Below are 13,727 nucleotides of genomic sequence, written 5' to 3'. Positions count from 1 at the left end.
TCCCTGTGGGGTGGTTGTCCTGGTAGACTGTCAGCAACTTCAAAAAAAAGTCTTACTTCTGATGATAGGGGAATCCTGGAGAGCTATACACACTAGTCTGTACAGTATCTAGAACAGTCAAGTGACACCAGTACAGAGCAGTCTTCAGATCTGTTTTAAGATGCCCTGACCATTTTTAAATCCATTTAGTTGAAATAGCTTTTATAAGAGTTCTTCCTACATAAAGCAGCTTTATGAAGGGGGAAATAATGGAACTCTGGTGTCAGAAATCTCTGGTTCAAATTCTCTTCTACTTATAAGCCAAAGGACTTCGAGTTCGGTGTCTAATCTGTCTGAGCTGTAGTTTTCTTCTCTGTGAAAAGGCACTAATAAAATAATTCCACAGGGTGATCACAAGAAGTCAATGTACTTAATGCAGGTAAAGGTTAGTGCCCGGCATTTAGACAGTCAATATTCACAAAAGAGTACCTGCTCATGCTATTACCGTTATCTTTATAAATGAAGCATTGAGTAACCATAGGCATGAGATGACTAAGACTCAGTTCCTGACCTCACAACCAAGCTGGCAAGATACAAACAGCCAATGATAATGCAAGGCAGAATTAAGTCTGTGCTACTGTATAGATGTCTGCTATTTATTCAACAAGAATTTATAGAGTGGCATTATGCTAGATTCTAGGGATACAATGATGAACAAGACAAACACCCTTCTCCCAAACAGGTGTGTATGTGTGTGTAGATGACTTCAAATTTGAAAATTGTGATGTAGTACACAAAAGGGCCCCACGTCATACTGGCCCTGAAGAAGGAAGGGGATCTTGGTTGGCAGAAATGAGCTCAAGGCTAAAGAAAGTCTAAGAACAAAAGTCAAAAGGACATAGGAAGCTTGGAGAAGAGTATGGATAGAGGGGCTGAGGAGGGCAAATAATCTACTTCCTTATGAAAAGTGAGAAATTGGTAAAAAGAGGGTCCCTCACCATCCATCCATGTATCTCCATCCATCTTCTATCCATTTACCCATTCAACAAATATTTTCATAATATCTAACATACACTAAGTACTAGAGATGCAGTGGAGAGCAAGATAAAGTCCTTATCCTCAGGGAAATAAGAAAATCAGGATGGATGGATGGATGCAAAGAGATCAACTTTCAGCAAGGAAGCCAGGGTCATCTAAACTGTCCATGCATTATAGAGGAGCAACAGCAAGGACCCCAAGTCCAAGACCCTCCAAGTTTCAGGAAACTCACAGTTCTTGGCCATGAGCCAAGAAGACATCAAGCCCAAAAGGTCCTTACCCTCAGGTGACTAGGTGTTACTTGCCCACCCTCAGAAAGGGAAGCAGCAACTAGCAACAGGGCTGCCCTCAATGTCCCATGCTGCAGAAAGATGACCTTAAAGATCAACTTGTGACAATGTGGTATCTCATTGTCAAGTTCCAGAGCCTTTGAAGTTGAACCTGGCATTCTCCCTACAACTGAAGCAGCTGGCACCTCTTGAGCACAGGAAGTATGGGCAAGCCAGTTCCCTCCTGCTCTCCTCACCACACCTCATTGAGAGGCCCTGCCATGGTACTCTGCCGTGGTCTCTCTTCCCCATGGCTCAGCATGACTTTTATCCCCCAGTTCACTGCAGTTTAAAATTAAAGGACCTGTCAGGAAAACATACATATACATATCAGGTAACAATAAGTGCTATGAGATAAAATAGGATAAGGTTTTAGTCAGAGAGTGATGGAAAAGGTTTCCTATATTTAAGGTCCTCACAGAGGGCTATCTGAGGAGGCAGCATTTGAGCAGAGACCTTTATGAAGAGGGGGAGGGAAAGGAAGAGTATTTGAGACATCGGAAACAATGGGAATAGGAAGGTAGACCATGCCTGTCTTAGCCTTAGGAAAAGAATCTGTTTACCTTCAGAATGTGCTTCCCAAAGCCCTGGACAACTTATGGATGAGGCAGCCAGAGTCAAATAAAAAGGAAGCCATTTTCAGAGTGGGCTGAATGGACTCTTAGAGCTGCCAAGGCCCAAACAAAATCATCCACAGAGCACAGTCAACCTCACTGACCCCCTCAGCTACTTTCCTGGTTCTCCTGAAAAGGAAAAAAAGAATTATCAGAATTTTCTGAAAAGCAATATGCCTTTCCTCATTCCAGTGCTTCATGGAGACTCAATAAATGGGAATCAAATCAAGTTGAACTAAGTCCAACAAAATTGAATCCAGAAACCATTTGAAAGAGTCTAAAATAAAAGGTAGTTTTAGAGAAGCATGTGCATAGAGCTGATGTGAACAGTCCAAGCTGGGGAAAGGCGGGCCCAGGCGGAGCACAGTGTCATACCAGGCACAAGCCCACACCTGCTGCCCATTCAAGATGAGCCCCCTGGAGAGGGGATCCCAGCAGAGAACACCAAATCATTCTCTGCTGTTTGAATGTTGACTAATCTGTAAACCCCATCTAAATTAGTCTTAATTTGCCACTTAGGAGACAAGCAGAGTGGTTGAACTTGCCGCTCACAATTTAAGCAGAAGAAGTAATTAAGATGTAGTCAGGAGGAACGCAGAGAACAGAACCTTCTCTTTCTGGTGCTCAGAAAAAAAATTGTTGATGTTTTGGAAACAGAGCACTCTGAATGCAAGAGGCAGCTACTGAGCGTGGAGGGAGATTCTGCTTCCTCCTGGGAATGCAAGCAGGAGGACAGCATACAGTGCCTGTTAGTTCAAAGACGTCCGGGCTGGAGCAGAGGTGTAGCCACTGGGAGGGATGAAAGAGGGCCAGAAGGGGTGCCTTTCCCAATCATGGGCTCCAAAGCAGCACCCTTTCCAACAGGTATTTTTTAAGGTAATATACTGACAATTGATAGATCTGTGATAAACAGGTATTAGGGGAAAGGATGTTTTTAAAAAAACAGATTGGGAGGCAGATTCCCTTCTCCAACAGCCTTCAGAGCCTTGGTCTTTTCCAGTTTTGGCAGTGCAGGAAGCTCCTTCAGTCCTGGGCAAATGGGGACCATGCCCATCCCCAAGCCAGGCCTGTTCATTCTGATGTTAGAACCCAAGTACACCTCAAGACTCCAATTTTGGCCTTGCTCCTTACTTGCTGTGTAACTTGGATGAGATCTTAAACTTTCTGAGGCTTTATTTCTTCATCAGCAAAATGGTGATAATAGCACCCACCCCACCAGGCTGTAAAAAGTAAATGAGTGTTAAATGCCTAGCATAGCGCTAAGGCTAATAAAAGATAGGAATGTGTTTGTTATTTATAGGTAGCCATAAACTTGGTGGAGTTCAAAGATGAAGAGTGGAGATACTACCTCTGCATAATTCTCTGAGGAATGTGGGGAGGAGTCTCCAGATCTACCCCAAAACAGATCCAAACTGTCCTGTCAGGTTTGGCAACCTGAAACCCTAGACAAATGTGAGCTAAACAAATGTCCTAGGTGTCATCCGCAATGACTTGTATTTTGTCCCCATCCTTTCTCCCTGGCAGGTCTGTGAGCTCACAAACCTTAGGCACATGTAAGCATGATGTGGAGTTTAATTTCCCTAAGGGAGGAGGAAGGCACAACCTCCTTCTCACATTACACTCTTCTCAGATCTACACTTAACACCTAAGATGCTGTTCGGACAGTGTTTTCAGAGACAGACAGTATGCTCCGTGGCCCCAACATAATCACATACCCTGAAGAACATGAGAGAAGGACAGTAATGAGCCATTACGAGCAGCCACCTCTCTGGCTCCTGCCCCAGTGGCTCCCTCTCTACAGACTATTTAGGGAGGCTGTCACCAGATAACGCTAATTGCTTCCAAAAGGATGAGGGGTGTTTGTGTGGTGCCGAAGTGCCTTCTACAGGGTAGAGGAGATGAGCAATGTGAATAAACATTTCAGAATAGGTTTCGACTCAGAAACTAAGCCACATTAGAAACTTTAAGGAAAAGGAAAACCGGTAGATGACCCGCCTGTTGGTGTTCATGGGAGCGGCTGTTAAAACTTCCAGTCTCAAAGGCAAGGGGTTTTCAACCTCATCTCCTGAGTACTAGGGAGGGATCCCTGAAGTGAAAAGATCAGGGTAGGGAAAGTCTTTGAGAGCAAGACCTTGCTTGCCTTTCTGGGGATTCCCCACATATCCTACGTTCCCCTGATGAAAGAGGGGATGATTTTATATGGTGTACAGATGAGGTATTAAATAATATGGAAACACAGATGAGGAAAGTTTGACTCTCTAGTGCTCTTTTTATTCTTCCAATCCAGTCCAAGAGAGTCTCCACCTGACACTGCTGTGTACTTCACACCTTATTAACACTTCCAACTCCCCCTTTTAACAAAGAGAGCAGGTCTGAGACTCCCTCAGTAGCAGGTAACAAAAATTCTGCTCTAATTTAATTACATAGCTTTGTTTTCTTTCATTTTAGTTATTCTGTTTGCATCAAGTGAGTCTGCTTTCCTATTTATGGTAATAACAAAGTTTCTTTTTTAAAATGGACTTAAGTGGAGGTGCCTGGGTAGTTCAGGTTAAGCATTCAACTCTTGATTTTGGCTAAGGTCGTGATCTCATGGTTTGTGGGTCTGAGCTCTGAATTGGGCTCCGTGCTGACAGCATGATGCCTGCTTGAGACTCTCTCTCTAACCCTCCCCACTCACCTGCACTAAGTTACTCGTGCTCTCCCTCTCCCTCTCCCTCTCTCTCTCTCTCTCTCAAGCTTATTTATTTTTGAGACACAGAGAAGATAGTGGGCATGCTTGCACTCGAGGGGGGAGGAGCAGAGAAAAGGGGACAGAGGATCCAAACCCGGCTCTGTTCTGACAGCAGAGTACCCAATGTGGGGCTCAAACTCAGATACCATTAGATCATGACCTGAGCAGAAGTTAAATCCTCAACCAGCTGAGACACCCAGACTTCCCCCAAAATAAATAAACTTAGGGGCACCTGGGTGGTTCTGTTGGTTAAGCGTCTAACTCTTGATTTCGGCTCAGGTCATGATTTCAGTTTTGTGAGTTTGACCTCCACATCAGGATCTGTGCTGACAGCACTGAGCCTACCTGGGATTCTCCTTAACTCTCAGCCCCTCCCCTGCTCGTGCTCTGTCTCTCTCAAATAAACTTAAATGAATAAACAAACTTTAAAAAATAATTAAAAAATGGACTGAAATGGAACAGGCAAAAAAATTTTTTTTGAATCATTGACTAAATACTACTATAGGTAACACCTAGATATAGCAAAACAATTGCAGTGAGTAACCATGAATATCCAAAGTTGGGAAGTTCACCCTCTACAGCAGTCAGCACCTACCTTGCACAGAATAGATGTTCATTGCTGGATTAGAGCCAGGCCTCTCTCTGCTGATGCATACACACTTTTTAAGGCAACTGCAAACCTATATTCTTAAATGACTCTTCCATAGGCTATCACTAAAACAGTAGTTACCAAGTTATTGAAGGAACTAGTCTGTGCCCAAGGATGATGGATGGAATGTGATCCCAGATTCCCTCTCATCAGAAGGTTCTTTTATGCCTATATGTTTAGTAGCAAAGCTAACATTAAACCCCTTACAGCAGGCCCAGGACAGGAGGTGGTTATGTCTTCTTAACCTCTTCAGAATCATGCTCTCACACAGGTACCATTAGTCCCTCTGTCAATCTTACACTAGTCAGGGCAGCTTTTGCCACAAAAATTCAGTGTTCTTTCATTTATTCACTCCGTGGATACTTACTGATAAGTAAGGCACTTATAGTGCCAGGCACTATCATAAGACCTGGGAGGGCATCAGTGGATAAAACAAAACTTTTACCTCCCTGCCTTGATGGAACTTACATTCTGAGAGAGACAGACAGTAAACAGTAAGTTCACAAATGATATAGCATGTCAGAATGTGACCACTTTAGTGACAGGGGGTGGGAACAATGAACAGAGTAAGGGGACTTGGCATTGCTGGCAGTGGAGAAGAGGGGCAGGTTTTAAATGTGGTGGTTGGGTTACCTTATTGAAGAGGCAACATTTGAACAAGACTTAAAAGAGGTGAGAGAGCCAGGAAATACTTTTAGGGAAGGACACTCGGCAGAGGAGCTTCTCGGTCCAAAGTCCCCAAGATGAGTGTGTGCCTGGAATGTTCAAGAAACAGCATCATTGCTGGAGCTGTGTGAGCAAGGAAGAGAAAGAGAGACGTGAGATCCAACAGATGAGTGCGTGCCCTTATAGACCGTTAGGAAAACTTTAGCTTCTTCACTGAGAAAAAAGAGGGTTTCCTAAATTGTTCTCAGCAGAGGAATGGCATGGTCTGCTCCAGGTTTAAAGGCTGATTCTGGGAGCGCCTGGGTGGCTTATTCAGTTGAGTGTCCGACTCTTGATTTCAGCTCAGGTTATCTTCCCAGGGTCATAGGATTGAGCTCCATGTCCGGCTCTGTATTCAGCATTTGGATTCTTCCTCTCTCTCCCACTGCCCCTCTCCTCTGTTCATGCTCTCTCACTCTCTCTCTAAAATAAAAAAATAAATAAATAAAGGCTCATTCTGCCTGCTATGCTGATAAGATACGTGGGGCAGAAAGCTGGAAGCAAGGAGGTCAGTTAGAAGCCCAGATGAAGTGACCAGAAGTAGACACAGGTTCTGTTCTGTTTTTCATGCCTAAGTATGTATATAAGCAAGAGAACTGAAAATGGGTTTTTAAACAGAAATCTGTGCTCAAATATTCATAGTAGAATTATTCACAATAGTAAAAATAAATAAATAAAGTAAAAACCAGACATCCATTAACTGATGAATGGATAAATATATACAAACAATGGAGTATTATGAGCCATAAAAAAGAAATGAACTATTGGTACGTGCTACAGCAAGGATGAACCTTGAATACATTATGCCAAGTGAAAGAAGCCAGACACAAAAGGTCACATATTGTATGACTGCATTTATAAGAAATGTCCAGAATAGACCAATGCACAGAGATAGAGAAAGCAGTTTGGTGGTGGTCAGGGACCGAGGGAAAAGGAGACTGCAGAATGACTGCTAATAGGTATAAGGTTTCTTTTTGAGGTGATGAAAATGTTCTGGAATCAAATAGTAATATGCTTGTGCAACATTGTGAATGTACTAGAAGCCACTGAACTGTGCACTTTAAAATGGTTAAAATGATGAATCTTATGTTGTGTGAATATTATCTCAATAAAAAAAAAGTAAAGGATTTATTGACGGATTTAGATGTGGAGAGCAAGGAAAAGAAAGGGGTCAAGGATGGGGGCTGGAAGGACGGAGTGGCCATTATCTGGGATGGAAAAGTCTGTGATAGGACAGATTTGGGGAGGAAGATCAGGGGTTCAGTTTTGGACAAAAGTTCGAAATGTAATTAGATATATTAGTTTAGAGTTCAAGGAGAGGTACAAGATGGAGATATAAATTTTGGAGTCAGCATCAGCATTTAGATGGTATTTAGGGCCTTAAGGATGGACAAGAAAACCATGTTTGCAAGAGTAGACAGTGTGATCATCACAGACCGAGTCTAGGGCATTCCAACATTAAAGAGATCAGGAGGCAGATGAGGAGGAACCAAAAAGGGACAAGGAATTGCTACTACAGAGAAGGACAAGCAAGTGAATGTGTTGGCCAGAAAGCCAAGAAGAAAATAAAAGCAGGAGCATTCAACTTGTCAAGTATTTCAGTTAAGTCAAATAAGAGGAGGACCCAAGATTAACATCTGACTTAGCAACATGGAGGTCATTCATGACCTTAACAAGAGTTGGTTTTGTTTTTGTTTTCAGAATAGGAAACAATGTCAGCTGCTCTAGTGAGAAGGGAAAGCAGATTTTGAGAGTGTTAAGAGAGAGGAGAAAGGTAACATCACCCAGCAGAATGGAATGGGAGAAGAATGACTGATAGAGGAAACATTGTCAGGCAGCAGGAAGGCACAATTGGGGTTCACAGTCAGGAATTTAAAGGGACACCAGTCAGTGCAGTTATGTTTGTTTCTCCAGCCACAGTTAGCTGCACAGATCCAAATAAGGAAGGGGCAAACATGGATTTAACCAAAATTGTGATTTCACCAAGCAAGTAATAAAGTGAGAACGGGAAACAGGATCTGGGAAAATATATGAGGAATGATTCTAATGATTGGCTATGGATATGTGCTAGGTGTATATAGATAGATAGATAGATAGATAGATAGATAGATATGTAGATATATGATATTATGTGTGTAGATATAGATATAGATATAGATATGTTGAGGAATAGGGACAAGAAACTCAGGATGTTTTGAAGATCCCTGGGAGGAGGAGAGGATCAAGGAGCATGGGTGTCAGGTTACAAAAAGGAGTAAACTAGAAAGAGTCCAGGTGATGGTCAGAGGGTGATGTGTATGAAATTGAGATAATGGGAGATCAGAATTATTGGTGATGACAGGGTCTAGAGAATTAATATAGGGGTGGGCGGTCATCAAAGGAATGAAGAGGCCAGAATGTTGGAAAGACATATAATGAAATCACTAAGAACAAATTTAGAAACAGGTGGAGAGAAGGACAGTGGAGCAGGAAATCACCAAGAAATGCAGGTGAGTGAGTGGCCCAGGGGTCAGTAATGACTGCGACAAGGAGCCCTTGTACCTCCAGGCCCAGCAATGGTAGGAGAAGTGGGGAGACATAGGGCATGATGTTGGGGTGCCCATTATAAACAGGAATAAGGAGCATAAAAGGGAGATTCCGGCTGGACTGCAGGATGATGGCATGGGTGAGGCTTTGACTGCTGCAAGGAATTTATGTCCAAGGCTCTCTACTGATCACTGTAGAAGGAGGAAAGGCAGCCTGGGGCCTACAGTCTTACGCTGAGAGCCTGAATCATTCAACGGACAGCAGGACAATGGGACGAGAGATAGAATTCCCAAAGCAAGGGACTCAGTCGTGACACTGGCAGGGGACGGGAAGTCTTACTCTGGGCATGCAAGAGCACTCTCCTGGCCTCTCTCTGAAGAGTAGCTACCTGAAAAAAGGATCTCAGGAGCCAGAAGACTTCGGGCATTCTGTATGCCTTTGGCATGCCCTTTCCATAATGAGCCAGCCTCAGGGCAGTCTCCTGCCCCTGCCAATGTCTTGCACAGTGTTAATAATCATCACTTCTCCATCTAGTTGATCACTGTATCTCCAGCTTCCAAACACAATGACTGGCCTAAAACGATGCTTCCTTAAATACTTGCCAAGTGAAGGAGGTCATTTTATTGAGCAATCTAGGTCCCAGGCACTGAGACAAGTCCTTTGCGTGAATTTCTCTTTCAACCGTCATAACAACCCAACACTGAGGAACCTGAACCTTAGAGAGGGGCAGGAACTTACACAAGGTCACAAAGTAAGGGGAATCAAAACTAGATTCTTATGTCAGCACTGGCCTCCTACATCACCACATGGGGGATATCATGTGACATCTTTCCTAGGACCCATGTAAAGCAGCTCTGGGTCCAGACCAGGAGACCTTCACCAGCTTTTGCCTCCTTCCCCAGCTGGACTCCACACCCAACCACCCATTTTGTTTTGTTCTCTCTCCAAGATCCTCAACTGCTTTCCATCCATCATGATTCAGAAATCTTTATTTTTGTTTCCACCATAGATGTGAAAAGCTGGCTTGTGATGTTTGGATTTCAGCTTAGCAACATAATTCCTGGCTTCCCAAGAGCCAAAATGTATTTCGTGCCTCCTCCCTATGAATTGTCAGAGAGTCAAGCCAGTGAGAATGGACAGGTAAGCGGAGGTTCCTGCCAAGAATCTGAATGATTGTCCTCATTCCCTGTTGCAGACAGAACCACATGGGAGCCAAGGGCATTTCAGTAGAGGAGGAAAACATCAGAGCTGGGTATAAAAAGGTGCCTGAAACATTGTGACTTCCCAGGAAAGTGAATGTCAGGGCTGTCACCTGTCTGGTGCAGCACATATTTCTTCCTAACCTCAATTATTACCTTAATTGTGGTATCATTATCTGTTCAGTACATACCCTTGAGTCACTCCTTGATTAACAACAGCACCGAGAAATCTAGCAGCAACCTACCATCTGCACTGCCTATAAGATCATAACCCTTTTGGCTTTTATGGGACATAATATAACGGTGGTTTGCAGTTTCTATCCCATTAAAGAACATTTTTATGCCTGACATAAAACATCAGCGTTTTATGGCCCAAATGTATACAGATTGAGTTTTCAGAACATAATTTGTGCTTGGGTCTTTCAGTGATGACCGAGAGGTGGTCAGTTTCCATTTGGGTGCCGCAGATACACTGGCATGGTCAGACAGGAGGGTGGGCAACAGTGTTCAGATAGCCCCTGTTACAGAACAGTGCCCAGCAACATAAAAGTCTGAAAGGTCTCAGCTGCTCTGAATAATCATCCACACTGTGTAACTAGAGAGAGACAAGGAAGCTGGTGGGTAATTGAGAACAACGTTCTCTCTGTTCTGCCCTTCGGGGACCACTCAGTGGATGAATAGCCATCATTTCTCTCATTTATCTAAGTGCTGTTACCTCCCAAACACAACCTCTTCCATTATCCCAGCCTGTCCCCCAACCACCAATTGAGATGAGTTGTAATTTGTGAGTAGAGAGCTCAAGGCCAAGGAGATAATGGTGATTTCGTCCCTCTGCAGAACCAGGGCTAGGATCCAAAGCAAATGACTCAAAGCCGGAGGAGATTCCCTCTGGCCCACAATGCCAGAACCTCTTAGTCTGGTGCTTCTGAAACATTAACATGCACACAAACCGCCTAGAGAATGTCTCGTTAAGAGGTAGCTTCTCACCCAGTAGGCCTGGAATAAGGCCTGAGATTCTGCTTTTCTAACAAGGCAGGTCCCGGCCATTCCTCTGCTACTAGCCATGCTTTGAGTAGCAAGGTCTTAACCCAAGGAAGTTAATGAATGCTCAGGTCATTGGCCTCAGAAAAAATCTAGGTCACAGCAGCAGGGTTCATAGCTTCTCAAAAAAACACCCTGCCTTTCAGGTCAGGATAGTCCTGGGTCTGAAGTGTGCAAGGCAGGTGCCAAACCATCCAAGGGCTGAGTGACTCTCTCTTCTCCAATAATGGAGAGACATGGTAAGTGGGTAGGCCTGGGTGCAGATGTCAGCAAGGTGGCAAACCTCTGCACCGTCCTTTTAGTTAGGGTCACAGGTACAAGGCAGACAGGTCACACCATCAGAGCACTGGGAACCAGCCAGCTTCTGCTAGTTTCAAAAGGTAGGACTGCATTAGCTCATATCGTTATAGATATAAGACTGGCTCTTGCAGGGGGTCCAAGCATTCCCCTTTCTGATCCTTTTTTTTAATGAGCTTCTTGGCCCATGCAAAGAACTGCCCGGACCATCATCTCAGCCTTCTGTGTTCTCTTCTGCCCACAGCTCATTACAGGTGTCCAGCAGACGACGGAGAGGCATAATCAGGCCTTCATGGCTCTGGAAGGGCAAGTTATCTCTAAAAAGCTCCATGCCAACATCCGAGAAAAAGCAGGCCACTGGTTTGCCACCACCACACCCATCATTGGCAAAGGCATCATGTTTGCCATCAAAGAAGGACAAGTGACCACTGGTGTGTCCAGCATTGCCAGTGAGGACAGCCGCAAGGTGGCTTCTGTGCTGAACAACGCCTACTACCTGGACAAGATGCACTACAGCATCGAAGGCAAGGACACCCATTACTTTGTGAAGATCGGCTCGGCGGATGGCGACCTGGTCACGCTGGGCACCACCATCGGCCGCAAGGTGCTAGAGAATGGGGTGAACGTGACCGTGTCACAGCCCACACTGCTGGTCAACGGCAGGACTCGAAGGTTCACCAACATTGAGTTCCAGTACTCCACGCTGCTGCTCAGCATCCGCTATGGCCTCACCCCCGACACCCTGGACGAAGAGAAGGCCCGCGTCCTGGACCAGGCGAGACAGAGGGCCCTGGGCACTGCCTGGGCCAAGGAGCAGCAGAAAGCCAGGGATGGGAGAGAGGGGAGCCGCCTGTGGACTGAGGGCGAGAAGCAGCAGCTCCTGAGCACGGGACGTGTGCAAGGTTACGAGGGGTATTACGTGCTTCCTGTAGAGCAATACCCAGAGCTTGCAGACAGTAGCAGCAACATCCAGTTTTTAAGACAGAATGAGATGGGAAAGAGGTAACAAAATAATCTGCTGCCATTCCTTGTCTGGATGGCTGGGCAGGAGTAACTGTTATCTCCTCTCCTAAGGAGATGAAGACCTAACAGGGGCACTAAGGCCAGGCTGCGTTAGGATATCAAGTGGCAAGAAAGCTCACATTTTTTGAGTTCAAATGCTACTATCCAAGCAAGAATTCCCACATCCTGAAGCAGACTAAAGCCTGGCTGAAAATTCTGAGAAAACAAAATAAACGAATGAATGAACACACGCACACAATGGTTCAAGTTCCCCTAAAATATGACCCACTTGTTCTGGGTCTACACAGAAAAAAAAGACAAAATGTCTAAAAGGAACAAGAGAACAGAAAAACAAAACAACAAAACACTAAAAACAAAACAAAACACGTACACACAGACCGAAACACAAAGACGTGAAGACAAGAAGGCCTCCTATTCTATTACCTCACTCATCCACACGTGAGCGACGCAGACACATTCACCAGGGCCCGCGTCACAGACCAGCTGAGGAAAACGATCAGACTGCTTGTTGGACAAATACCACAGATGTTTTCATTTCAACCAATACAGGTGCATTGAAAACATGACTTTGGGGGTGATTTGTGTGTAGCGACCGGGGAGGGGGGGGATACAAGTGAAAGAGTGAGCACTGGAAATACTTTTTAAAGAAAAAAAAAACTAAAAACACACAAAAAAAGGAAATTACTATCAAAAATCAAAGCGAGATAATACCGTTCAGCACTTAACTCTCAGGTCCCAACTTAGTCCGGCCTGAGCTAATTTATTTGAGCGCAGAGTGTAAAATTTAATTCAAAATGGTGGCTATAATCACTACAGATAAATTTCATACTCTTTTGTCTTTGAAGATTCCATTGTGGACAGTAATACGCAGTTACAGGGTGTAGTCTGTTTAGATTCCGTAGTTTGTGGGTATCAGTTGCAGTAGAGGTGTGGCATTGTGACACTCTTGCTAACGGGCACCACTTCAGATCACCCTGTACATACATAAGCCTCAAGGCACAATCACTGTTTCAGATTTTAAATTATTAGTGTGTTTGTTTGGTCCAGAAACTGAGACAATCACATGACAGTCACCACGAGGAGAGAAAATAAAAAATTTAAAAAAAAACCCACAAAAAAACAAAAAACAAAAAATTAAAAAAAAAAAAAAGTCTAATAAGAACTTTGGTACAGGAACTTTTTTGTAATATACATGTATGAATTGTTCATCGAGTTTTTATATAATTTTAATTTGCTGCTAAGCAAAGACTAGGGACAGGCAAAGATAATTTATGGCAAAGTGTTTAAATTGTTTATACATAAATAAAGTCTCTAAAACTCCTGTGGACACTGGTCTTCTGTGGAAATGCTTTGAGGTGAGGAAAAGGAGAAGGGTGCCAGAGGAAAGGGGAGCTTTGAGATGTACAGGCCGAGCTGGTATTCTAAGTTTTAGGAGGAACTGTTGTAAGAGCTCAGTGCTCCCCAAACTGCTCTAAAGGCTAGAATGATCTCTGCCTGCATCTACAGCCCCCTTTCTGCATGGATCAGAGGTGAGAGGAAAGTCTGGGCCTGGGGCTGGACCCCAGGCTGCATGGATGGGTCCCTGCAGCCCTCAGG

At 44.2% G+C, this 13,727-nt stretch overlaps 1 protein-coding gene across 1 annotated transcript in view; it reads left to right on the top strand.

The window, feature by feature from the left end:
• TENM2 (teneurin transmembrane protein 2) overlaps window positions 1–13,458 on the top strand; it is a 1,222,720-nt gene extending 1,209,262 nt beyond the window's left edge. Inside the window, exons 32-33 of the mRNA XM_029942895.1 lie at window positions 9,581–9,711; window positions 11,353–13,458. Coding sequence (XP_029798755.1) covers window positions 9,581–9,711; window positions 11,353–12,114 — 893 coding nt within the window. The 3' untranslated portion in view covers window positions 12,115–13,458. The remainder of the gene's footprint in view (window positions 1–9,580; window positions 9,712–11,352) is intronic.
• The last annotated feature ends 269 nt before the right edge of the window (window positions 13,459–13,727 follow it).

This window comes from Suricata suricatta, chromosome 6 (genome assembly GCF_006229205.1).
Source record: "Suricata suricatta isolate VVHF042 chromosome 6, meerkat_22Aug2017_6uvM2_HiC, whole genome shotgun sequence".
NCBI classification, from domain to species: domain Eukaryota; kingdom Metazoa; phylum Chordata; class Mammalia; order Carnivora; family Herpestidae; genus Suricata; species Suricata suricatta.
The sequence above is the reverse complement of the archived record's forward strand: the minus strand, read 5'-3'. Positions and strand labels throughout refer to the sequence as shown.